This window comes from Neolamprologus multifasciatus, chromosome 11 (genome assembly GCF_963576455.1).
Source record: "Neolamprologus multifasciatus chromosome 11, fNeoMul1.2, whole genome shotgun sequence".
Lineage (NCBI taxonomy): Eukaryota > Metazoa > Chordata > Actinopteri > Cichliformes > Cichlidae > Neolamprologus > Neolamprologus multifasciatus.
The window spans coordinates 23,109,598-23,135,932 of record NC_140449.1 but is presented as its reverse complement, the minus strand read 5'-3'; the positions used below and the strand labels follow the sequence as shown (position 1 = coordinate 23,135,932).

The 26,335-nt window shown below is 41.3% G+C and overlaps 2 protein-coding genes across 3 annotated transcripts in view; one reads left to right on the top strand and one right to left on the bottom strand.

The window, feature by feature from the left end:
* Positions 1-16,894, top strand: part of pianp (PILR alpha associated neural protein) — a 21,816-nt gene extending 4,922 nt beyond the window's left edge. Inside the window, exons 4-5 of the mRNA XM_085178111.1 lie at positions 3,393-3,539; positions 4,210-16,894. Of these exons, the coding sequence (XP_085034237.1) occupies positions 3,393-3,539; positions 4,210-4,231 (169 nt within the window). The 3' untranslated portion in view covers positions 4,232-16,894. The remainder of the gene's footprint in view (positions 1-3,392; positions 3,540-4,209) is intronic.
* cops7a (COP9 constitutive photomorphogenic homolog subunit 7A) lies at positions 7,143-26,335 on the bottom strand. 2 transcript variants are annotated; one of them, XM_085178101.1, is made up of 8 exons: positions 26,083-26,335; positions 19,662-19,784; positions 15,226-15,301; positions 14,413-14,501; positions 13,390-13,592; positions 13,193-13,298; positions 9,035-9,196; positions 7,143-7,715 (listed from the first exon to the last, which is right to left on the bottom strand). In XM_085178101.1, the coding sequence occupies exons 2-8, from the start codon at positions 19,782-19,784 to the stop codon at positions 7,653-7,655; spliced, it is 822 nt and encodes a 273-aa protein (XP_085034227.1). In that variant the 5' UTR covers positions 26,083-26,335; the 3' UTR covers positions 7,143-7,652. The 2 variants fall into 2 exon arrangements, with proteins under 2 accessions (XP_085034227.1, XP_085034229.1); XM_085178103.1 differs by having other exon boundaries at positions 9,027-9,196; positions 26,083-26,326.

Genomic DNA, 26,335 nt, shown 5'->3' with positions numbered 1-26,335 from the left:
CACCATTACCACTTTATCTTAGGCTGTCTCCCAATTCAGGGTCTGCAGCCTTAAAGTACGCAGCCTCAACGATCCTCAAGGGCCGCGTACTTAAAGACCGCTAAGGCCGGATGTGCGAGGCTTGTGAAATGGGACGGTCTAGCCTCCGTTGCGCTGCCCAGGTTGCCTAGCAACCATGATACTAACAGCTGGAAACGTTTCATACAGCTTTGTTAGACAGAAATTAAGGATAAAATCTTTTGTTCATTTGTTTGTTTGTTTCTACATGAGCTTTGATCATTCTCAGATTAAGCTCAGCTATTTAACAGCGTATATTTTAAAGTAAAGGCTGTAAAACCAAGTTAGTAAACGTCACTAATGTCACATAACTTTGCCGACATGTGGCCAACAGTAATGTTTTAATGATCTTCATTATTAAACATTTGCACATAAATAAGTGACATAATATTCAGTACTTAAGTTTACTCTTCGGGCGCCCCTCATCCGCCGTTTTTTTCGGCAAAATTATCCACACCCACCGCCGCGCTATGCATTCTGGGATATGTTGGGCCACGAAGTCTACACCGCCACGTCCTTAAAATTCAGGGAAATTAAGGACGCATTTGAGGGCCGTATTTCGGGCAGCCTTCGAATTGGGACAGCCTTCGTCGCGTCGCGGTGACGTAATCGGCCTTAAAATGCGGCCTTTAAGGCTGCAGACCCTGAATTGGGAGACAGCCTTAGACTCCTGTACAGCCAGGCTTCCTCTTGGACCCAGATGAGTCTCCCCCTGCTGGAAATAAATTAAAAATGCAGGTTTATGGCACCACCTATGGAACTTGTTTCCATCACTGAGTTTTTTCCCCTTTTCTTTCTTTCTCTTTTTTTGCCAGGCAGAGTTCATTTTGACTTAACTTTGGATTTTTAACTCAAACTTTTGAGTAAGTCAAAATTTTGACATATGGGTGTTTTTCATTGGCATAAACAAGCTTTAATAACCACCTAATTGTCTTTAATTTTGAGACCTATAAGTTAAATCCATCATAGAAAACCCAGATGCCTCATGTGTTATAGACAGTTTAGGAGAGTGCTGAATTTGCTTTTTTATGTAGTAGTATTTAGACTTTTGTTGTTGTTTTTTTAAATAAAGCGAGTAAGCAAGAGACACCATTTCCCCCACACATGTGTGTAATGGGACAGATGCATGGGGTTTAGATGAGTGGGGCTTTTTTGAAGAGGAGACTTTAATGGCTGCAGATGTGTTTGCCCGCACACGCTGGCCTGCCCGTCTTGTCTGTGCGCCTGTCGCCGATTATGTTACGGGCCTAAATGAGAGCTGAGTAATTGCTCACTAATGACTTTATTAACAGCACTTGTGTTCCCAAAAGTCACGATTGGCACAGATGTATCATTTAGAGCCATTAAAGTTGCAGTGATTAAGCATTAACTATAACCAGTGATCTCTTGTCTTATAGTTTTGGGTGTTCACGTGGCGTCCCCGAGCGTATAGACGCAGAGTGGGTGGTGTGTGTGTGCATGTGTTATGTTTTCAGGCTGGGGAGGCAGGTAGGAGGTGATCCGTACACACATGGCTATTATCTCTCCACGATGTAGTGAAGCACTTCTTTGCCTTGCTGATCAAACCAATAACGGCTCATTTATTTGACCGCTGGGACCCCTCTCTTCCCACTCTCACTCCCCCCCCCCCTTCTCGCACTCCTCCTCCTCTTCCTTACTGTAATCTCATCTGCACATCTTACCTGAATTTCTGTTGTATCACTTTTTTTTCATTGCCTGCATTGGTATGATTTGTTCTCCCTCATATCCCCTTTTCACGCTCTCTCTTAATCTCAATTTTGCTCCCACACTCGTACATTATCTACCCCTCATTCCCCATCTATCCCTCCCCTCCTCCTTTCTCCTTCCCCTTTGGCTCCCACTGGATTTTTTTTCTCTTCCTTTCGTTGAATACCTGTCCCCCCCCCCCCCCCACACACACTCTTCTTTTAGGTTCCTCGCTTTGTTCCAGTTATCGTCAGTGCCTTGCTCTAAAGCTGCCTGTCTCTGCACAGCCGGTACTTCTCTTATCTCCCCCACCAGTCTCCTATCTCTCCCAGCACCGCCAGTCCGGCTGCAGATCCACAGATAATCCTCCAGCTTGCCGTGAGCTGATACATGATAAGCCCCCCTTTCTCTCTGTTCCTGAGACTGGCCTTCGCTCTTGTTTCGATAACTTACTTCACCTGACGCTGGCAAAAAAAACAAAAAACAAAAAAACCCTACACTGCTTAGTGAATCCCAAGTGGTATTAGAATAGCGAGAACTGCAGGGATTCAGTCTGGAGACATGGCAGCAGCTCCTCTCTATAGACTGGCTCGTACTTCAGTGTCATAAATGTGTAAATAACACCATGTGTTAGAGGGAGAAAGTGCCGCGGAAGGAACGGGAAGGGGGTACAGATGGACCGAAATGATAGCCTATAGTGGAAATTGGCCACAGTCCAGTTCATTATGATTATAGAAGAGCGGCATATGTGCTCAGTGATTTTCCCAGCCCTAAAATCGTCAGTGTGGCTAATGTCATCAAGTGTGTGACGGTGTGTGTTTGTGTGTGCGCGTACAGTGAGAGAAGGAGTCAGCCAGGAAAGAACAGGTGTTACTGAGGGACGATGAGGGTGCACGAGGGCCTTTATGGCGGTGAGAACAGCTTTGTTGTGCGTCTAAGTGTTCCAAAGAGCCCGAACCTGCGGCTCTCAACTGCGTCTTCACCAGAACTCCCCTCTCCTTACAGGAGTAATGGCACGACACCTCAGTCACGCACCACTGCTCCGTCCGTTTCTTCGCCTTGTTGCATCCTTCCCACCTCCAACCTTCTGACTCCCTCCCTCTCTCCCACATCTCACAGTGAAGTCTCCTTCCCCATTTCTCGCTCTGCCTCCCTCCCTCCCCTCTCCGACAGTGTTTTAATGAGTCCGATGAGTGCACTAATTCTCTCTCACAGTGGCAGGATAATGTGTTCGCTGATGCTAAATGGATCGGCTGTTCCTGATGTTCTCTGACTTTGTTTCTCCCTCTGTGTCTTTCATTCTGATCGCTCTCCTTATCGTTCCTCTCCGCGCCTCTCTTCATTTCAATCTCTGTTGTTTCCTCATACCCGTCTCGCCCTCTCTAACCGTCTCTTACTGTAATATCTGTCTCAAACTCAAACTAACTTTATTGCATCTGTTTATGCCCCGTTTCTCTTCTTGTTTGTCTCATCTCTCTTCGTCCTCGCACTTGTGTCCCACTCCATGCTGACTGCTTGCCTCTAACTCTTCATCCCTTGCAAATCTTGTCCCCCTACTCCCCTCCTCCTCCTCCACCACCACCACCTTCTTCCTCCATCTATCTATCTGACTATCCTTTCTCTCCCAGTTACGATCGCAGCTGTTCCCAGCATCCGCCCCCGCTTTCCCGTGGCGTAGCACCCCCCCTCTCCCTCGCTCTCCCTCGCTCCCTTGCTTCGGAGGACAGCCGGCAGACGCTGCACAGCACCTCCTCCTCCTTCACCGACAGGGAGAGGTAATGAGTCGCCTCACCAGCTCTACACGGCCCGAGTGTGTGTGCGTGCGTGCGTGTTTGTGTCAGTCTCTAAGCCGTATGTGCGTGTGCGAGTCTCCGTGCAACCCCTGGATTGAAGTTTTCTTCCGTGTCTGTGTGTGAAGCACCCGTATTACCTTTTCGCATGCACTGTAAGGACGTACCTGGAGTGTAATTGGACGATGGAGCTATTCTCTGTGGAGTATTCAGGCCTGAAGTGTTGGCGCTGCTCTAAGATGTATCAGTGTTTTAAACTCCCTCACTGGATGAGTCATCCTGGGCCTATCAAAACAGGCGCCCAACCACCCTCCATGAAATGATGCTTATATTCGAGAGTATTTAAAGTTAATCTCAATCAGGATAATTATAGAGCTACACTCCAGTGCTCCCCCTCTCACTTCCTCCCCTCCCATCAGCTTCACCTCCACCTTCCTCTCCTCCTTCCTCGCTGCTCTTCCGTTTCTTCCTCCCTCCCGCCACCCTCTCTGTCCCCCTGCGACGCAGCGTTCCTTTTGCATGTACACAACTTTTCCAGCTTCAGGCTTTTGTGCTCCACTTCTCCTGCCTTTTCCTTCCATCGCCGGGCCTCCCCAGCTTCTTCCTTTCTTTCTATCCCTCTCACTCTTCTCCTCTGTGTCTCTTGCTGTGTCAGGATCCCTGTTGTGAACCTCTGAGGTGACTGTTTTTCCATATGGTAAACATTTCTACGGGGCCCGAGGAGGAGCATCAACAAGACCGGAGGGTGCGCCCGCAGCACCGTTTTTATTTTCTCTAAACTGTGAAATGAATTCAGGGATCCCAGGTATCCAGCCATCACAAAACACTCCTGCTTCCCTGAGGTCTAAAAAAAACAAAAAAGGAACATCTGAACTCATCTCCCTCCTTTCCTCCGTCCGTCCTTCCTTCCTTCTGGCTTGGTGTAAATTTCTGTTAATGTGGATCTTCGTCACTGTGACATGTTCTCTGTTTTCCAGCCTTTATTTGGCCCCGAGCTCTGCTAAGCTTCCACCTGCCACGACTAATTCACAAACAAGCAGTTTAAACAACCATGAACCATCCCATTATCCCCGAAATGCCCTACCTGTGCTTCCACAACCGTTCCCACCGATCCAGCCCCACATGTGAAGCTGTTTAGTATTAATGGCAATCCCGGCAGAGTCTTCTTTTTACATAACATGACACTCAAATTTGGCTCAGATTAACAGGCTTGTAGATGGTTGAAAAGCCATTCTGAGCACCTCCACACACTGAACGGGGCATTTCACAAAGCTGTTTGGCACAGCTGTAGCCAGCAGCCAATGTGTTTAACATGTCACGCTCCAAAAACTGCTGTTTATTCCCCGCTTTGGGAGCCCGAAATGCAAATAGTGTGGCTATATCCCTCTGCACTATGCAGAGGAGCCTGTTTTTGTTTCAGTTTTTCCTCATGATTTGTTCTCTTAATTATCTGGCCGACGTTCACCTTTTCTCGGCGAACCTTTTTTCTGCCGGACGCTGCAGAGGTACTTCAAATATTCAGGACGTGAATGGAAGCGAGGAACCGTTCCTGCTGAAAATCGATGTTTCCCAAAGGTTTGGATGGTACACTACAAAGACAGATTGATGTATCAGTGAACTGCACATGTGATCAAAGGACTGATGTTACCACAACAAGATGTTTTTCTTCTTTTTCCCCCCCTCTTCTTTTCACCCGACAGCCAAGTATCTCAATCTGGAAAACAAAACCACCATCGTTCCCTCTCACATCATTATCATCATCATTTTTTTTAGCTGTCTTGGGTGCACCAAGGGAAAGTAGAACATCAAGGAGCATCGTTTCTGTATCTCCTGTGAATCTGCATGTATACAGTAAGACAACCTGTGAGAGTTGCTTTGAATCTATTATTTATAAAATGTCTATTTTACCTATCAGTGAGTGATGTCTTTTAGACCCTTTCAAAGCCAAATGTCACTTTGTGTCTGGCAACTTTTCTAAGCAGCTTTGAGGCATGACCCCCTCCTCCCCTCCCTCTACCAGTTACACACAAACACACACAGATTCCCACTACACACATAGTGCTGGTGGCATCATGCGTAGCTCGTGCAATCCTCCAGATATCCAGTCTTGTGATTTTTAGTAGCATTCCTGTAGAAATGTGGTCTTTCTGTACCATGGAAGTTCAATAAAGACTCAATACTGGCGTTTTAGCTCTGCCTATCTGTTTATTTCTGTGCATGTTGAATAAATTCCCCCTGGAGCGGTGCGATCGGCAATGCTTTACGGGAAGGATAAAGCTTACACCGTGCATTTTAATAGCTACCCCTGTATCCTAATCTTTTTCTCCCTGAAGTGAACATTTAGTCCACTGCCTTGCATTGATTTGAAACCACAAGCTTGGCATTGAAAAGTCTTGAATATGCCAGCCACGGTTGGCTGTTTTTACACCATTGAGGAGCAGATGAAAGGCGGTGAAGAATAAGGCGCTTGCTTTTGTCTGAAACTTCTTCCTTATCTCCTCACCTCATACGGATTTCTCACGCTTTACAAAGATTAACGGGGTGCTAAGCAAGAATTTCCTGTGTAGTTTCTCAAACAAATGTCAATAAAATCAAGGCGGGCACGAGAAGAGAAATGCCACTGGAGTGTATTGAGATTCTGCGGCAGCATTGCCGCACAGCGTTTCCATCTCCTCTGGGCATTTTACTGATCAATCAAATTAATTGATTGGCTCGGTTCCACGTGGAAGTTTTAATGGTGGTCTAGTTATGAGACGTACCGGCAGGCGTTGCGGCAATTTAGGAACCATGATGGGTAAACAACAAACATTAATGCATAAGTTATAAAAAAAATAACAGGTGTGAACTCGTGCATGCGGTCTCTTGGTCACATGATCACACCTATAATAAAGCACGCAGCTGACACCGTCGACTCATCTTTCACTCGCAAACACCTCCAAAGGTGTGCAGCTGTTAGATTTCACAGATCCAATCTAGTAAAAAAAATTGAACCGATGAAACTGAATCACACTGACTGAAATTAACACCACTATTTATAAAGGTGAGGAGAAAAGTGGCAGGAAGGAGGGAACGGAGAAAAACGGGAGGTTAAATGAAAAGGGCCTCACAATTTCCGCCTGCTGCCCTTTCTCCATTGCTGATGGTCAGCTAATTGCAACCATTACTGTCACACGAGCGGAGAATTTAGAGGAAACAGAATCAAAAGAGTGAGAGAAGGACAGAGCGTTGAAGATGAAGGCAATTTTGACTGCGTGATGGAGGTACAAGAAAGGGTGGCAGGCAATTTCAACAGGCAATTTTGACATTGAAATAGAAGCTCTGGGCAAAACATTCTCATATGAAATATGGATGCTCTTAGAGTTTCTGTGTGTGTGTGTCTGTGTATGTGTAGCCATGCTGGTAGTGCACAGGGGAAGCCTCAGCTCTATAATACATTAGTCTCTTTGGGGACATGCCCTAATTAATGGCTTGACCTCCTAACGGGTAGCCCCCTTCTGCGAGTTAACATTTAGCAGCGCACCCTCCGGAGTTAGACTCCGAAGTGCATTTAATAAAAGAAATGACAGTGACATTAATGAGACAGTCGAGACAAGTACAGGGCTTCGTTTTATTTTCCAACAATTTATATTCAGATTTTTTTTCCTTTTTTTTTTTTACACGTCTCACCTCAGAAGCGAGCGAGAGAGACAAATAATACAAAGCAACATAGAATTAAACTAAACCAAGAGAACAATTTAGACCAAAAAAATGCAAACACACACACACGCACGCACGCACACATACACAAACAGGCGTCAAATACACTAATCCTGTTTCTGGTCAAAGGCAACTGACTCCTGCTGCAGACTGCTCTGTCTCCGTGTATTTACACCAACAGTCCGCCCGTTAACGACTGCAGGAGAGGATGTCACGCCTGCTTTATCCATCAGCTCCGTGTGCGTTTCTCAATCCGTCAGGGTGAGATTTGGTTAGAAGAAAAAGTTCCCGTGAAGCTCCCTGGTTGTTCTGTGGTAAATGAACTGTGATCACATTTTATTTATTTATTTAAATGTTTGTTTTTGTCAACACCATGTGTGCCCGTTGATTAGTGAGTGTCCATCAGTGCCGCTGTCCCTTCGTCCTCAGTTGGACTTGGACCAGATCTTGCCGCTGCCTCGCAGCCTGGACAGAAAACAAATACAAAACTCAGCTGGTGTTTTTTTATTTATTTAAATAATTTGATGACTTACATGTTTACTTTCTGCTTGCTCTACTGAAGCAACAAATTACTGATGCAACCTGGGTGCAAAAGTGTCTTTATGCTAAAATTCCCAACACCAGTATTTACAGTTTTGTTTTTTTCGCAGTGGCACTGATCACAGTTGATTTTCTTCTTCTGCATATTTCGGCAAAGAGCAGATTTCTAATAATAACAGCTGCAGTATCAGTCCCATCCTTTAAATAGCTTCATAAAGAAATGGTGTCAAAACTCGTTTTCATTTGAGGATTGAGGTTAAGCTATCATTAATTTGGATTTTAAAACACTGAGTGGATCTTCATTTGAATGATGTGTGGTGCTGAGTGATGGAAATTACAGGGCTCTATGCTTCGTCAAAATGTGACAGGCAGCCAGAAAATAATCACTGCTCTCTGTTTGACAAGAACAACATAAACAGCAGCCAAGCAAAGCATCTCGGCCGGCCACTGGAGGGGGGAAATGGTTCTTTCAGGAAGGAAACACGCGGGGCGTTTGTATATCCACTGACATTTTACAATCCAGGACAGATGTGAAATTAGCCACTGGTAATTAGGCCGGATGGAAGCAGAACAGAAAGAGAGTTCCTGATAGCGGGGTTATGGTACCGCTGCAAAACACTAATGTGCATCTGATAATAAAGCTACTTCATGCAGACACACGCTCAGGCACAGACAAGCCACTTACATCAGCAGCTGGCTTTTTACTGTTTATTAGAAAAATGGAAACACGGTGGTTCTCGGCTGAATTAACTTTTGCTCTCTACAAGAAACCCGGACTAATGGCTTTAATTTAGTGTTTGAAGTAGTCTTTATAGTTTCATGCTTATAAGTAGGGATATACGTATTTATGAAGCACCTTTCAAAAATCACAGTTACAAAGTGCTTCAAAGAACAAAAGGAGGTGCAGCGATAAAACAAACCTAATGGAAAAAACCTCCATATGAAGCTTTTTGTTCCAATTTTGTGATTTGTAAAAAAGAATTTCTTATTTGGATGGGGGGGTGGGGGGAAGAACCTCAACAACAGAAACTTCATTTAAAAGCGTACCAACCAATTTGAATAAAATGCGTTCAATCTGTAAAATATTTAGCCATGAAAACAATAAATGCAATTTCTATGCAAACTCCTGGTGGGTGCTTTTGTATAACAAAATAAATAAATACGAAAGCAGCTCACTCAAAATACTCTGCTGCCCGCTACGTGCAGCCACTAAAAACACAGCGGGACGCCACTCACCCTTTCACCTTTGAGCTCTTTTTGCCTGGTTGTCTCGGTTCCTGAGAGGAAGCGGGGTCTCGTGGCTCGGCGGGTTGGTCTGCGTCCTGATTGGAGGCGGCTCCAGCTGGAGCGGGGCCTGACGACGGAGACGCGGCGCTGGCCTTTAACGTCTTCTGTAGATTTGAGACCTGGTGGAGAAGTGAAGAGAGAGGATAGAAAGCGTGGGTGTCCTCTTGTGTTAGTGACACCAGGAGGCTGTGTCAAAAATATTTAGAACAACTGGTAACGTAAAACTCTTGTCTCTGGGCTGCTGTTGGTCCTTCAGCCTGCTGTGGAGAAGACAGCAGTCATAACAGACAAAGAACTTCTTTGTAGTGAAGTGAAACTGAGTTAAAAATGATTAAGACGGTCCACTGCGGCTGCTGTCTGTGTGTCTCGTGCTGATTGTTTGGTCTTTGATATTTTTCCCATCTTCTTTCCCATTGCGCTGAACTCTGCTGTCACTCCCTTTCCTGTTCTAGCCAAACTTTCAACCAATCAGCATTCTACCTACATACAGCGTCACTGCTACATGTCTTTGCCGGCTGCATACCCAGAATGAAGAAAAGGATCTACACAAGTGGACAAACACACGTCAGGGAGCAGATCTTGGTTTTCTTGTGCATATAAAAGTTACAAAAACCAAACTCCACTCTAATTATCCTTTTATGGTCGCGTGCTGAATTTTGTAGGCTGGTGAACTGGTCGTGTTGGACACCAGAGTGTATGAACGTTTCTTTCTTTAGCGCCATTTCAATGATATAACAATACAGGAGCTCAGATATGGTCTGATTACAGAGTAGGAGATGCTGCAACAGCTTGAAAGCTTGCTTCCTACTTTAACTTCTTCTATTCCCACACCAGCACTGATGCTGAGAACATGCAAGTGACGACTGCAGTGATTCAGGTGCACCTGAACCAAGAAGCGTCAATCACAGTTGACGCACAAAAAACAAATGCTTAATAACAGGGTTTTCTTCCTCAGAAAACATGTTGCTGAAAAGTCAACACGGTTTATACATCACTGAAGATAAGAATGAACAACTGCCTCAGTCCCACATTACTCTAAAGGGCCATATACAAATGGATGTGATGGTGAGAGGTAATGGACAGTGAGTTCTTAGGCCTGACCAGGAGGTATCCCACCCCTCTCCTACGACAACCTATGACAGGCTCCGGTTCCCCCAACTCTTCAAGTGGGACAGGTGGAGAGAACCAAATTCAGAGACTTGTAGAGATGACTGCCGAAATGACCGCGACACAAGATGCTCATTTATCCTGAACCAGAACCTGTAACATCCACTAGCAACCAGCTGTAAACAATGGGATTCAGAGCGATTCAGCTGATAAATGAATCACTTTAAATTCGGGGAGAGGTTATCTGTGTCTTCTAAGGTAATGAAGAGCCCGTGGATGACTTCTGGAGGGAACAACCTGCATTTAGAAGCTTTAAAGTAGATTTTGTATCAAAGGAAACTTATAAAAGCTTTTATGTTCCACTGATTGTAATAAGTTACCTTTAAATATCAACTCCTTGCCATCTTTTCACTTCTTCAAACATGCTTTGCTTTGTCGCCTCAAACCAGATTACTTATGCTTTCAGTAATTCAATCAGTGTTCTTCATTTCTTCTTTTAGTGAGTGATTTATTGGATGATTTGTTTTCTATAAGGCTGCAATTTGTTTTCTTGTTTCTTCTTTTCTTTGTTGTGCTATTTTATTATGTTTCTTCTTCTGCACTTAAATATAAAATGTTACATCTCGAGCAGTTTAACCGCATGTAATAATTGTCAGCACAGTGCACGGCAAATGTGGCTAACACTGCAGTGTTGTTTACTTATGTTACTCTCTCTGCTTCCATAAACTGTATTTTAAAAGAGCCGAGTTCCCAATAAAGCAGTTCTCATTTACATACCTCTATTTTTCTCTTGTCAGACAGCAGGACAAGCATGAAATAGTGACACAAACACGTCCCATTATACTGATGTTAAGCAGCCTTAACTGACAAGCCATTATCCAAGCTGCTGCACTGCTAAATCCTGATTTTATAATGACAATGATGTAACAAAACCACAATTCAGAAAAGTTAACGGCAATGTATAAGCTGCGATATTGTCCATATTTACATGTTAATCTTTCAGAGGAATGCGTTTAGTTAATCTTATGAAAACACTGTGCACTGTGTTAACTTAAGCAGTCCCAGTCCACTCATGTGAACTGCAGGTAGAAGCAAGTTAAATTTAGGATGTTTTAAGACCTTTTCAAGAGGAAAAAAAAAAGACCAAGCATGGAAAGAGAATACACATTCATTCATTTTTGGCACGTTATCCATGGTTGTCTGTCTCTATGTGTTGACCCTGTGACAGACATCCTGTGGCGACCTGTCCAGGTCGTTCCTCGCCTCTTGCCCCGTGACAGCTGGGATAGGCTCCAGCGCCCCCCGTAACCCTGATGGTGTCATCGGGAATAGAGATTATTCCCACTGCCACCGATACATACAGGGTGTATGAGAAAGAATTATTGTGATTTATTTATCGTATTGACGCATGCTGTGAGTCCAGAGGGGCAACACATCGAACACTTGTGAACATTGTTTATATTTTGTATGTAAAACTTTTATTAAACTAATTTTCCTATTGTTGCACGAACTGTTTTCTACAGATATAAGAACAGCCTCATATAAAGCAGCCACATCTAAATATGCAGCAGTGGCAGAAACAGTGGTGTTGTCTTACCCATACTAAAGTCAACACTTTCAAAGGTCATCTTATAGTCAAAGTACACTAAGAACACTTTCACTTTAAGAACTCTTTGTGAGCAAACGAACGCTTGTAAAAGGGTACGTCTGTGCCAAGAGAGCGGCTCGCTGGCACGACAAAAGCGAGGAAATGTTGATTTGGTAAGTAATTCCTAATTGGGGAGACTGGCCAGGTTTCAGAGTATGGACAGATGTGAAAGGGGAGTGGCAAATGTCGCCTAGCGGGTCAACAGAAGGTCAAAAATTCAATCCCGGGCTCTTCCATTTCACCTGTTGAAGTGTCCTTGGACAAGACACTGAAGCCCAGACTGTCACATACACTCAGGTGATGTTTTTTATGATTAGAAAGCTCTCAAACCCTCTGCTGCTTGAATGCAGTTTTAATGTAAAAGGGATTTGAGTGCTCAGATGGAGTAAAGAAGTACCATGTTATTATTGGTCCATTTACATATGACACATGTACAGTATGTTTAGTGAACATGTAAAACTATTCTAGTTACCCCCAATGAGTCTGCAAATATCTGTAAGTCTACATTAAAACAACAGTGAGGTACCTACATGAATACAAAAACATGCTTGTGTAGCTGCATCTGTTCCTGTTCACACTGCCCATGAATGCCTTTGAAAGTCCCCTCTCACTTTTCCATGCAAATTTGCAGTGAGAAGTTTACGTGAGGCTTCGGCCCCTTTTCCACAGACAGGACTTTAACCTTGCTGAGCTGCTCTCTTGCACAGAGAGGGAGTTTTGTACTAAGACAGCTTTAACCTTGGAAGATGCCCACTTGATTTGTCAAGCTCGAGCTAGTTGGAGCAATCACACATCATCAGTGAATTTACTGTCTAAATCTGGCATGAATACTAATAATAGAGGGGTGTGTCAGTGCCTGTGTGACTGACAGCATCTAGCAGGCTGCCTGAGTGTTGATGAAGGGAACATGAGAAAAGTAAACAAACTTGCACCGTGGCTTCATGTCAGTCAATTTAATGCAAATCTCGAAAAAATGTAAAATAAAAATGCATTCATTATCTTTTCTATTTTTTAACCCCACCAAGAAATTCACAGAGCTGCACTAACAGAGAATAAAAATGTTTAGTTTAACATCAGCTGGACATTTAAGGGACTGCAGGTTTTTACTGACACAAAGTGCATTAGAAAAGAAATCACTTTAAATGGGCGTTAAGAAATTGTTAATCGCATTCCCACTGATTACAGACTGATTACAGAAACGAGGTTGCAAATAACGAAATATGCAGTCAGGGTGAAACTAGAATATCACAAATGGCTGGGAGGGAAAAAGGGGGAGATAGTAGCCAGGGAAGAGTCACATTTATGGAATTTCTAAGCGGAAAAGAGACAGAACTGTAGACTGAAGGGAGGAAGGACTTACTTCTGTTTCCACTTGGACTTTGACCTTTAGCTGGCTCTCTCTGTATTGGTTTGCCCTCGAGACTTGCTCCTCAATACCACACAGAACTGCCTCACAACCTGCACACCTGAGAGAGAACAAAAGCACGGAGTAAGAAAAACAGATAATTGAGACATAAATCTAAAGTGTGTCCACAGACACTTAGAGGTGATACTGACCACTCCTGCAGCGTGTTGATTATGTTTGGCAGCTCATTAGGGCCGAGGTCGCGACCCACGCTGCAGTCTACCTCCACCTGCTGGTTCCTCTGATCCAGTTTCCCCTGGATGATGTCGCAGTAAACAGCTTCAATCAGCAGGTCCTCGAGTTCCCGCACGTTCTTCAAATCAAGCTGTTGCAGGAGCAGCGAGTACGGCAGGCACTGAGGGGAAAATAAAGAGAAGAGGAAAGTGTAGGTAAGCAGGCAGCTAATTTGATTCCACTTCAGTGCTCTGATGGAAAATGACTAAAAAAAATGTTACAGTGAAAACGCTCATTTGTGTAAATGTCACTGCCAGAGGAAGATGAAAGGAGCTCAAAACTTTACAATCCTTCACTGGGCAATTAATGGGTTCAAACCCACATGTAGGGAGAGCAGTGACACATTAAGGAGAAAAACAAGGGGGCAGGAGTGAAAGGAGGGATGTTAACAGACACAGAGATTAAGTTAGAGGAGGAAGAAAAAAAAGACAGCACTGGTGAGAATAATGAATCTATTATTTATCAGGAGCAGAGAAAAGAAAAGGGCACAAGGAGAGGTGCAGGACAGTGGAGAGATGCTGTAACAAACCACATAAGATGAATACTTTATCGTGGACATGGAGTGCTGGCACTGAAATTTCAAATGACACGAAGGGTACAAGTTGTGCTGGTAACTTTTCTTGAGAAATTAAGAGGCTCGTCTGTTGTTTTCCTCCAAATTTAGCTGATATATTTACAGCCACAAGCTTAGGATCACAGCCAACCTCACACGAGTGTTAAAAAGAAAAAGAGAAAAAAAATCTGATTATGAGCCTGAGGAAAATAGCAAAGCCATCTAAAAGCAGAATTGCCCACATATCATTTATATCAGGGCTTGCTTTATGACGCCTGCAGCAAATTTATTTTCTATGCTTGAGACAAAGAAAACAAAAATCAATACAACACCACAGCTCATCTGCACTTTTATGTAAAACCTGGACGAGAGAATAATGGACCTGTACCTTGAGGTTGGAAGCCAAGCTGATGATTGACAGATGACGGAGTTTGTTTCTCTGTGCCAGGGTCAGCTCGGGAAGTGAGGCTGCTCTCTCTACAGCAGCAGACGAGAATAATAATACACAAAAAAACAAATAGAAACACAATGGGAAACATTTACCAGAATAGTGTGTAAGTGTTACTTTACAGAGGGTCAAACAGCCACACATAGAGGCAAAACTTATTACTATGAAGTGTAATGTTACACAGCGAGGTGCAGGTGAGTGTGGAGCTGTTTAAGCAGTCAGAGAACAGAGTCGGGAGGAAGTCCATTTCCTGCAACTGTGCCTCCTGCTGACTCGCTACCCTGGTGACAGGACTCACGCCCCCTGAGACGGCAGCTCTGACAGCTCCTCTAAGGGATCCACTACACAGCTCTATGAAAGTAAATGTGTCCCTGACGGCAAGTCTCAAAAGGGAAAGAACAATAAAGTAGGCTACAATCTTTTTCCAGGCTATTGGTTGATCTTCAGTACAAAATTAGACATAATTAGGATTCCACTTCTACTTGAAGCTTCCTGGTGTGTTACGCAGAAAGCAATTTAAGTTAGAAAAGATTTGTTTACAGTCTGTTTGTGACACAGACAATCATCAGTCTAAATAGGCTGAGGTACTCCAGCAATTTTTATCCATGAACCACCTGCCTGCAGCATTTCAGGTGAGGGTGTTTAAAGCCTCTGTGTCAAGGTGCCTGCCTTGAAGCAAAGAAATGCGGCTCATAATAAAAGAGTTGCAGGGCCACCCTATTACTTATTTACATTGTGCTGCCGCTGCAATACCTTTGTAGTCGCAGTAGGTTCCATAGGCAAAGAGGTTCAGGAGCTGGTACACTGGTGCATGAGGACCATTCTCCAGCTGTGGTTTGGAGAGAAGATGAAAGAGAAAATAATGTGGCAGAATATTGTAAGTAATGAGACTCTCTACATAAGAGCTAAACAACGGCATTTTATCCATGGACAGAGCAGAGGTCTTTCTGTGAGTCAGTAAAAAAGAAAGAAACACAACAAAAAGACCTGACTGGTATACTCAAATGTGTTAGGACTATTCTGCATTCATACCAGGCTCCAAAATCCATCTCTGGTGATCTGTGGGTCATTCCATCTCAGTTTATCACAAAAAAAAGTTCCCACATGACAGTTTCAGTTTTGCCTGAAAAGATTCCAGGTAAAGATGCACTATTTAGCAGGAATTATGCTGAATTTCAGCTCCCTATTGACATTAATTTTTGCAGAAAAAATACTTTAAGTTATGAAAGGTTTTAGATGTTTTATAGCATCATTTTTGAGTGGCAACTTTAAAATTCTAGAAAATTACTTGAGCTGTGTCCTTCAAACATTTCAGGGTAAATATCTGGTGCTGTCTCTCTGACTCTCAGGAGTGTAGCTCAGGTTAACAAAGAATGATGGATGTTTGAAGCATCATAAATATTTGGATGCCTAATCTCTTTCAATTTGGAGTCCTGAAGAAACTGCAAGTTCACGTAGGGATAAGTAAGGGCTTATATTTTCTTTATAGCTTCTCATATACAAGACATAAAATATTCTTTAAATCAGTCCAGATCAGCTGAATGGTTTCACTGATATTCACGCTTGAATATGGAAAACAAAAACACATTTTCATTCAACTTCACTGTGATATTCCCCAGATATGACCCAATGTACCAAATCTAAATTACCTTTTTTGAAAGAGGACATTTCTGCTAATAACATATCAAAATTTGCGACAGTGGTTTCTCTCACTGTCCCAGTATGAATTTTGAAATACTCATATTTATGTATGGCAGTTGAGGATTATAATAAATTCAAATATTTCTAAAATTTACTGGATCTAAGACAAAGGGCCTAAATTTCACCCGCTGCCTTTCATTTTTAATAGCCGAGATAAAATTTGAGAGATTGTCCTTATCAGATTATTGGCTACAGAGATACTGGGGCTTCAAAAGTGCATTTTAACATTCTTATTTAAGTATTTCCAAGATATAAATTTCAATCACTTGATCATAAAGTCTCAGTAATTCAGCTAATGACATTTTTTTTCCCAAAGATATTATAAATACTACACCAACAGCATTTAATTCATTTGAAGAAATATAATATAACACCACATGCATGAATTCTGTTACCTGTATAGCTTGCATCATCAACGTTAATGAAACAAGTTATCTTCAATAGCAGAATGTAACTAAAAGTTGAATTCCTTCATGGAAGTCTCAGCCTTTTTATGTCATCCTCCTTAATTACATATCTGCATCCAGTGTACCAGGAACTCCTGCCTGTAATCATGTGCTTATGGTACTGAGCACACATCCTCTCTTCTTGGCTAGAAAAAAAAAAGCTTCCTGCTGGGCCCTGAAGGTGCATAAATTAAATTAAAACATGTCGCTCGGCTTCTGAAACAATCTTTGGCTCCCGTACATAAATTTAAGAGTGTCAAAAAAAAAAAAGAAAACACCTCATACTGAGAAAATGAGACAGAACACCATCACAAATTTTGATATATTATTAACAGAAACCTTCTCTTTCTAAAAAAGGTAATTTGGATTTTGGTACATGGAGGCATACCTGGGGAATGTCACACTGAAGTTGGATGAAAATGTGTTTTTTTCCCTCCACCTATATTCAAGCTTGAACATCAGTGAAACCATTCACCCGATCTTTTAAAGAATATTATATGCCTCGTGTATGAGAAGCTATAAACAAATTATCAGCCCTCTACTCTCCCCTTCCAGAATTTGTAGTTTCTACAAGCCTTCAAAACTGCTGTCAGAGATTAGACATCCAAGTATTTATGACACTTCAAGCAGCCATCATTCTATGTTAATTTAAGCTACACCCCCGACAGTCCATATTAATATCGTCATGGTACCAGATATTTACTCTGAAAAATCTAGCTCAAGTAATTTTCTAGATAAATGAACTTTAAAATATCCCCTCAAAAAAAGATGCCAGAAAAACGTCTGACAGCGGGGACCTGAAATTTAGCATAATTCCTATTAAGAGACTATCTTTGCCCTGGCAAATCTGAGATGGTCAGGTGGGAGGCATATTATGAACTGACACAGAATGACCCCTGTCTAATATTTCCTGGTCCTTAACATTTAAATAGTAATCACATCCACCTCACCAGGGTTTTTTCTTGGCTCAGAGTTGGCCTTAGGCGGGTGACTGCACACAGCATGATAAGGAAGATCGCCTGGTACAGTTACCTTATACCTTATGTGGCCATTTAATAAACAAAAGTGTCAATTATATTTTAATTAATAAAAACCTGGCTAAAACATGCATGTTAAACAGTCGGGTACTAACATAGTGCTTTTCTACTAAATTTGATCACTCTTTGCTACTCCAAGCTTCATCCACCCGAAACATATTCATACAAGTGCTTTCCTCGTTCACACACTTACACTCTGATGGATGAGGGCAACTCTGCAGTCAGTTTCTTGCCCAAGGATACTTTGACAGGCAGGTTAAGGGAGACAGGGATCGAACCACTAGCAATTAGCAGACAACCTGCTCTACCTCCTGATGCACAGCTTCCCCATGGTTTAAAAAATTTTTTTTTTTAATATAACTTAAAAAAAAGAAAGAAAGAGGGCAGGTGAAATTCTTCTTTCCTAATGTCCAGCTGCTCTATTGCAGAAATCCTATTCCATTTCAAACCATTTTCCCTGTCCTTATAAATAACTGGAGGCCATCTATTAAATTTAACAGAAATTATAGGGGGGAAAGGAATGACCGCAGTGGCCCTTCATCTGACTTCTGTAATTGCCTACGTCGATTTGAGTGTTGTGTATGTCTGGAAAGTAGCTAAGAGGAAAGGAAAATATTCACTGCTGTTAAAAATACAAATATTGTCTGATGAAAAGAGAACACTTGTCTTTGTCCTGCCAGAGGAAAATCACAATAGAACTGAATAAACTCACACAGTTTGGAATAGATTATTGTGTAAATAGATGCACAGTTAGAAAACAGTGAGGGGAAAAAAAACCCCACAGAGGTAAATATTTGTGTAGACTGTTGTATTGTTGCTCTTCTGTCTAAACTGACTCCAAACCGACATTTTTAATTTCCTGTGGTATTTATCACTTTGTCTGAACTGTTCAGAAATCTCAACTTTAGCTTTTTTTTTTCTCTTGTCTTTTTATTGCAATCTGTTAGTTAAAATGTCCTCTGCTATATTTCTTTAGGACTGCTTGTCTTCATTTTTTTTTTTCCACCTTGGTATGGTTCTTTATTAAATAAGGACAAATGCAATTTATCTGTTTAGTTCCTAAAAAAGGGTCTCAAATCCTTAGCAAATATTCCATCTGGTCTGGCTTTTTCTCCATCCTTTTCACGGCTTAACTTAAGTAATGGATGAATGTTTCTGCTAAATCACACTCTCCTTTAAAAGCAGCATTTCGCTTCAAAAACAGGGTATTAGCTGTGTGTATGTAACGTGTTATCCTGCGGTTTATGGTGTCTTCAGGAGCTCGATGCTTATTATGTGTTGTTGTGTTGTTCGGAGGGTGAGTTCTGATTTCAGTCACTGGAACATAACTGTGGTGTTTTTCCACTTGCACGGATGGCAAATGTGATTCAGTTTGTAAACACTTGCAATCATACTACACACAAGCTGTGCAGCCACTGGTTTGACTGATCAGCTTCTTCTTGTATTCATTAAAGGACATTTTTGTAATTTCCCTCTGCAGTTTTTAACTTTCACCACCAGGGGGCAGCATTAAGACAGGAAGGTCTGCCATTTACCTGGCCACAACTGTAAATAAGACTGTGCTTAATCATTTTCCTGGTTAAGGGATTAAGCTTAAAGGTTATAGTGACTTACTGCATAATCTTGTTGGCCCAGCTTGGCTCTAGTTCATCTTCAGTTTATATATCTTCAGGAAATTGACTTGTTAAGTCATTATCACTTCAGGATCCAAAAGCTCCTTCAGGTCCAAAATGCAAACAAGCACTGAGGCACCACTGAGTTAAAAATGCTGCAAATTCTTTCAGCGCCAATAAAATCATCAGTGTGGTTGTTCTCTGTGGTGTTGTTGGTAGCTTTAGTTAGTTTTGGAAGAATTTATTGATGGTGTACTTAAACACAAGACTTCATTTAAAAAAAATCCTTTAAAACTAGGAAGTTTAACTAATAATGATTTTCATTCATGCCAGGACTGACAATATCCCAAAGGGCAGAGTGTGTGGATAAAGCGTGAGGAAAGTGTATTTACCTCTCTGACATTAGGCAGCTCCAAGATGTCAGAGAAAACATAGAGGCCTGGGGTCTCCAGCAGAGAGCTGACAGCCTGGGCCAGTGCTGAGCCTGACAGAGACAGGAGCTGCTCCACCTCCATCTGATGCCGGGAGGACACAGGTACCAGAAACACAGTTAGCAGGTTAGACGAGACAAGAATACTACAGAGACAAGGATGAGCCTCAGAGCAATCACGATAAGAATCAAAGAGATATCCTCTCTTATTGCCTTAGCTCTGCCACTTTATTAAAGCCCTCTGGGGACATCATATCAAAATCTTTGAAAAACACAAGAACAAGAACCACAATGGTCTATTAATGAAGCCTCAGACCCCACAGCATCTGCGTGCAATGCCATGCCCTTGTCAAACCTTCCAGCCACTCATCACTTGTTGAAAAGATATCTATATAAATGAACAATACTCACTCTAATTTAATGTCCAACAGCCAAGGGCTCTTGACCAAAGCACTTAACCCCCAAACTACCTGGAGAGCTCCTCAGATACTGAAAGAGCAGCTTAACTGGGGAGTACCAAAGCAGGCAACAAGTGAAACGAATGTGAAGCAGGGCATGTATATTCATCAGCCCACTCCCTCAATAGAAATACGATGCAAATGCACTTTGGGCTGAAGGCAGCACCAGAATAATTACTTAAGTACTGACATGAATCTATCTGCGCCTCAAGCAGACACTTAAAATCTGGAAAGAAAACAAACAACCTAATAAACATCCAGGACCATACCCCGATCTAACCCGTCATATTTAATGTTTTCTTTACATTCTCTAGTTATAAAAATCAAAATGATAGCACTGCTGTATGCCAGTTTGATCCCACTTCCTCCTGATTCAAATGAGCCTCAACTGAGCAACTGATGGGATATTTTAAGATCTTAATCCCAGTAGACACATCCTGGGACACAAGGGAAGTTGGTATTACAGATGCATGATTAAATTATTGCAGTTGCATCATACTGGCATCATTACCTTAGGCCACTTCCTAAAATTTATGCAACAGTGTCTGGATACCCATTGTGGTGCTAATACTACTCTGCCTGCTTCTGCTGATAGCACCAATATAGTATCTTATCCCCATAAATTGGACACATTTAGATGCACATTTTCTGTATGTCGCCCCATCGCATCATCATTGAGGAGGTCCAAAGTGCACATTCCCAGATGAGCTGAAAAGGTGAGTGGACATGCGATTTAATCAAACAAGTTAACCTACACCATGCTTTAGAAACACTGCCTCTCGTGCTTTCAGGGCTCTCTAAAAGTCAAATCAAGCTCGAAGTGTGAGGCTGAACTGGATCCATCTGTATACCTCAACTGAATTTAAAAGATGGCCAAAACTGGCTGCATATCAGTGAGAGGTGGCATGAGGAATTTGTTGATCTGCTCAATATGAGAAATGCAGCTGTCCAGACACAAGATACTGTGATATAATAAACATGAATAAAACAGAAAAAAACCCACTGTCATTCATGAATAAATTTAAACGGACAGACAGCTGCAAATTAAGATACGTGGTTTTAACAAAAACCTTAGGTAATGCCTGTATTATTCTTTTTAACAACTTATCCTTAATTTTGCCTATTCATTTACTTTAATTGTGTATTAATGTTAATACAATGTCCCTGTCCTACCATATTCAGGCATTACAAGTCCTACTCAAAACATTCAGTTCTTTAGCTATTGTTATTGCTGAGAGGAGATTTGGACAGCTAGAAAATCAAAGTGACTAAGACAGTTTATTAAATAATAAAAAGTCTATACTGCAAGCAGAAGAAATACAAAATTGAATTTTGGAGCTGCAAGCTTCCACTGTTTTCTAATACCCCAAACTCACTAAACAGCTCCCTGTGCTATAGACTTTGCATCTCAACCAAGACATGCTGAAGGTCACTGCAAACCACTGCTAAGGCTTGAGTTTTTGTTTTGACACTTCACATAGTCAGCTTCTTATTAAATGCTGAGGCAAACTGAGCCATAAAAACACAGAGGTTACAGCCTGTGCAAATACTAAAAACCTAAAACAAAGAACAGAAACTTAAATCATTTTAAAGCTACTTAAAGGAAAATAACTGATGAGATGTTTGGTTCTAGATTAACTAAGACCATATGGACAGAGGACAGAAATGATCACAATGTGAGAATAAAGTTGCGTGTTTTGGTTAAGCGGGGTTTGTGTCCTCTATACCTTTCTGCAGGCAACTTTGGGAGCTGCATATGTTTTATGTTTGAATGCTGTCTAGTCCAGGGTCACTACATATAAACACATTGATTTGTGTCATTTTAACAGCATTTTTGAGCCCTCATAATCTCTTAAGTACAGGAGGAGCTGTAGCATGAAATTTTCTGGGCTGAAAAACAAATTTAACATCGAGTGAAGAACTGCAACCAAATTAACTTTACACCCACTCCAAGAGTCACCATCTAAGGCTAAAATCAATTTTTTGTTAAGCACAGTTTTTTCTGTAACCAACTTTGAGGATCATCATGGGATATATCACTGTTCAAATAACTAAACTGCATCAATGTAATGTCTATCACATAGAATAACAGAAACAAACACTGGTACCCAGAAAGAAACTTCAGGAAGTGCATTTTGGATAAACTCTCAAGGGTTATACCACGGTGTAAGGTATCTGGCTGGTGAAAACAAGCTACGAAAGCTATACACCTACATTTTGGTACCAGATTCATTTTTAGATGCTACTCAAACTATATGCTTTGTCAGTGCAAATTTTCACCCACTGAGGGCTTGAAAAAAGACTAAAGTAAATTTAGTATATGTTCTTAGCATATGTTAGCATATGTTCTTAGAATATTGAATAGTCATTAATAAAAAAGAATCTGTTTATTCAGAGAGGCTCAGGTAGGAGCCACTCACTGAATTTATCGTTGAATGACCAACCCACCAACCCGATTAGCATGTTTGATATTTCTCAATGCTAATGTTTTCTTTCTACCCTTTCCCCAACCAGTAGAGACAGATGGCAGCCCTCACTGAACCAGTCTGGTTCTCTCTGAGGTTTCTTCCTGCTAATAAGACCGGTTTTCCACCCCCTACTGTGCTTGCTCAAATGAAAATTGTTGTGCTTTACTTTAAACTACCGTATTTTCCGCACTATAAGGCGCACTTAAAATCCTTTAATTTTCTCAAAAATTGACAGTGCGCCTTATGTATGAATTCTGGTTGTGCTTACTGACCTCGAACCGATTTTATGTGGTACACAGCGCTCAAAAATCTGTCAAAAAATGTTTTAGTATGACTTAAGCTATGAAGCCGCACAGCTTGATGGATTGTTGGAGCATTATTGCTACCATAGTCAGGAGCCTCGCGGAGTAATCTGGGTACAAAACTCCGTCCGCATCAGGTCCCAAAGTCAGACGAACACTGCAGCATCACCGAGAGTTAAAAACTGTCTAAATTCTTTCCTCTGTAATAAAATGATCAGTGTTGCTGCTTTACCGGGTGTAACAGTTAAGTTTAACATCCAGGCATCCATGAAAACAGAATTTATTACATTTAACGGAGTTAGAAGTTTTCAGGAAGTTAGCTCGCTAGTTTCCACCTAAACAAGATATACTATGTTCTGACAGAGAGATTTCTGAAAAAATTAAAATGTACAGCTCTGCTATCACGTCCAACATAAATGAAGACAGAAAACTAAACAGCAGTGACGTTTGTAGCGTTACTGAAGTTGGGCTAGATGGTATATAATGATGTGCTACATGATCGCTAGTGGCACAGCTATGCTAGCATAACATAAACAGTAAAGCTGGAGGATGAATGCTAACGCTTGTTTCGCTTAATGCGCCTTATAATCCGGTGCGCCTATGTATGAAAACAGACCCGTTCATCGACAGTGCACCTTATAAACCAGTGCGTCTTATGGTCTAAAAAAATATGGTAGTTACTATTCTGAAATCCCCTGAGATTACTTGTGTTATAATTTTGTAGCATTTTAAGTATCATCTACGTATCAAATCTGTGAGAGTTAAAACATTAGTAAACTATTTAGAAGTAAGGCCATAACTATTAGTCTGTCAATTGGCTTCACTTGTTCGGAATATGAAACTTGGAATTATGGGCCCATATTGGTGGTAATTATCATTATTATCTCATTTTAAATTTGATAGTAGCAACACATCTCAAAAAAGTTCTTCTTTTTCATAGTGTTCCAAATGTTTTCAGTCAGCAAAAGAGCTGGATTGCAGGCAGTCCAGTTCAGCACCCAGACTATTCTACTACGAAGTCACGCTGTTTTCATAGCAGCGGTATGCAGTTTTACATTGTCTTATTGATTTATGGAAGGACTTTTTTGAAGAAAAAAAAAGCCAGATAATCCCTCTCCTCTTTAGTCAAGAGGATAGTGTCCACGTTTTGCAAAAAGAATTTCAAATTTCAATTCATATGACCTCAGGACAGTTTTCTATTTGCCTCAGTCCCTTTTCAATGAGCTGTGACCCAGAGAAGATGAGGTTTCTGGATCATGTTCACATATGGATTATTATTTGCATGATAGAGCTTTAATCTGCATTTGTGGATGTGATGTTGAAGTGTGTTTAAAGACAGTAATATCAACAAGTGTTCCTGAACCCATGCAGTGATTTTCAGAATAACATAATCCTGTCTGTTTTTAATGCAGTGTTGCTTGAGGGGCTGAATGGCACTGGCATCCAATAGTGATTGTCGACATTGTCCCTTGGGCACTTTGAATCATTTAATATTGTTGTGGACTGCAGATGATGAGATACTCAAAGTCTTAACAAATTTATTTTTGAGGTACATCACTCCAAAACTATTCTCCAATTTGTAGATGCAGTTTTTGTTCTTTGGCAACAGATCATGTTACTGACTTTTTGCCAATTAATCCAATTAGTTACAAAATGTTCCTCCATCTGTTTCTTCTTCATGCCGCTTACTTTTTTAACCTTTAATTGCTCCCAAGCCAAATTTATGGAAACATGTTTCTGACATGAGATTCAAAATGAGCGAATATTTTTCATAAAACAGTGTCTCCATGTGAATAAAATCTGGGTTTGTGAGATTTTAAAATCATTCCATTCTGTTTTTAGTCACATTTTACACAATGTTGGAATTGGGTTTGTGCTTGCCAATACACTGATATTCCCTTAATAAGGCTAATACTAGCGCTTACTAATATTCACTTCATGTTTATCAGTGTACCCTTGAGAAATTGCCTTTCACACTCTACCAGAGATAAGGGTGACACCTTCAAATAGCTTGTTTAGTCAAACAAGCAGTGTACCACACAAATTATATTTAAAGTGTTATAAATACCTCTGGGAACTAAACCATTTTTCTCATGTTTGTTTTATGGATATATTTAAATTGACTGTTCTGCATGAAAAAGGAGTACAAATACATTTTAGCACTAATTGACATTCATAACTAAGAGCCTTCTTTTCTGACAGTTTTCTTTCAAAGTAACAAATGAATCTGATCTTTTCAGGTCATTAATACAATACTGTTTGAATCAACTTGTGTGCATAAAGTTTGCATTTAAATATGAAACTACTTCAAGCAAAGTTCCTTCACCACTTGGAAGCCACCTTGAAACCTATCCGTGCATATATTTCCAAGCATTATCTATAATTATTTGTAATTTAATTGTTCAGCAGCACAAAAGCTGCATCTACAGAGCAAGCAGTCAAACCTGACTAACTGCTTTAAAAATTGCAGACTTTTCCCAGAAATTGGGTCTTTAAAAAGTTATTGTTTCCTTGCTTGAAGTTTTACTTCTATCATCATGTTTATTTTTGTTAAATTCTTTGTTAAAATTAAATTAATATCCGTCTTTCAAGTCTAAAGCAGTAAACAGAAACGTCTCTGTCATTCTGTACTGATTCAAGACCTCAATTTTAAACTTGTTAATATTAAATAACAATAACAACAACAATACTAATAATGATCTATTTATTCAAACAAAAATCAAACAAAACATAAAGTGGCGCTTACAGAGACTTAAAGGGTCATGTGTTGTCCTGAACTAAGTAGTTAAATTCAGGGTGCACTGACATTAAGCTTATACGCTTATCCGGGGAGAAACATCCAATCAGCTGTCAGATAAAGTTCTAAAGATACACATTATAACTGTAGTTTTGGGTAGCTGCCCGACTTTAAGCTCACTGTTTACGTAAACATTACCTATTATTCAAGCTCAATGTGTCATGCTAGCTCGGCTGCTAGCGGCTAACTAGCCGCCGACAGGCTTCATCTAACCGCTGACTTCAGGCCTCAGTCCATTTTAAGGCTTCCAATTGACTTCAAACATGCCACCATCGTATTCAGATAGCCAATAAACTACATATGCATTGAAATATTAAAACAAAAATGGTAAAACGCGGATTAGCGTGTTAAAATTTACCTTGTTGTGTTGGTTTCTGGCAGACAGCTTCCCTTTCGAGCGCTCAGTTCCGCTACAGCAAAGTGACGTAATCCGTGATTGGACAGCAGCTTAAAGCAGGCGGGACAAAGGCAGCTGTCAATCACGATTTCTTGCAGCGGATTAGAGAGGAGAGCACCACTTAGCGGCGACTGGGTATACTCCACGCAAATGTTAGCGGACTGTACCGAGTGTCAATGTTCTCATGAACAGCAGTCAGTGACGAAATGCTTCT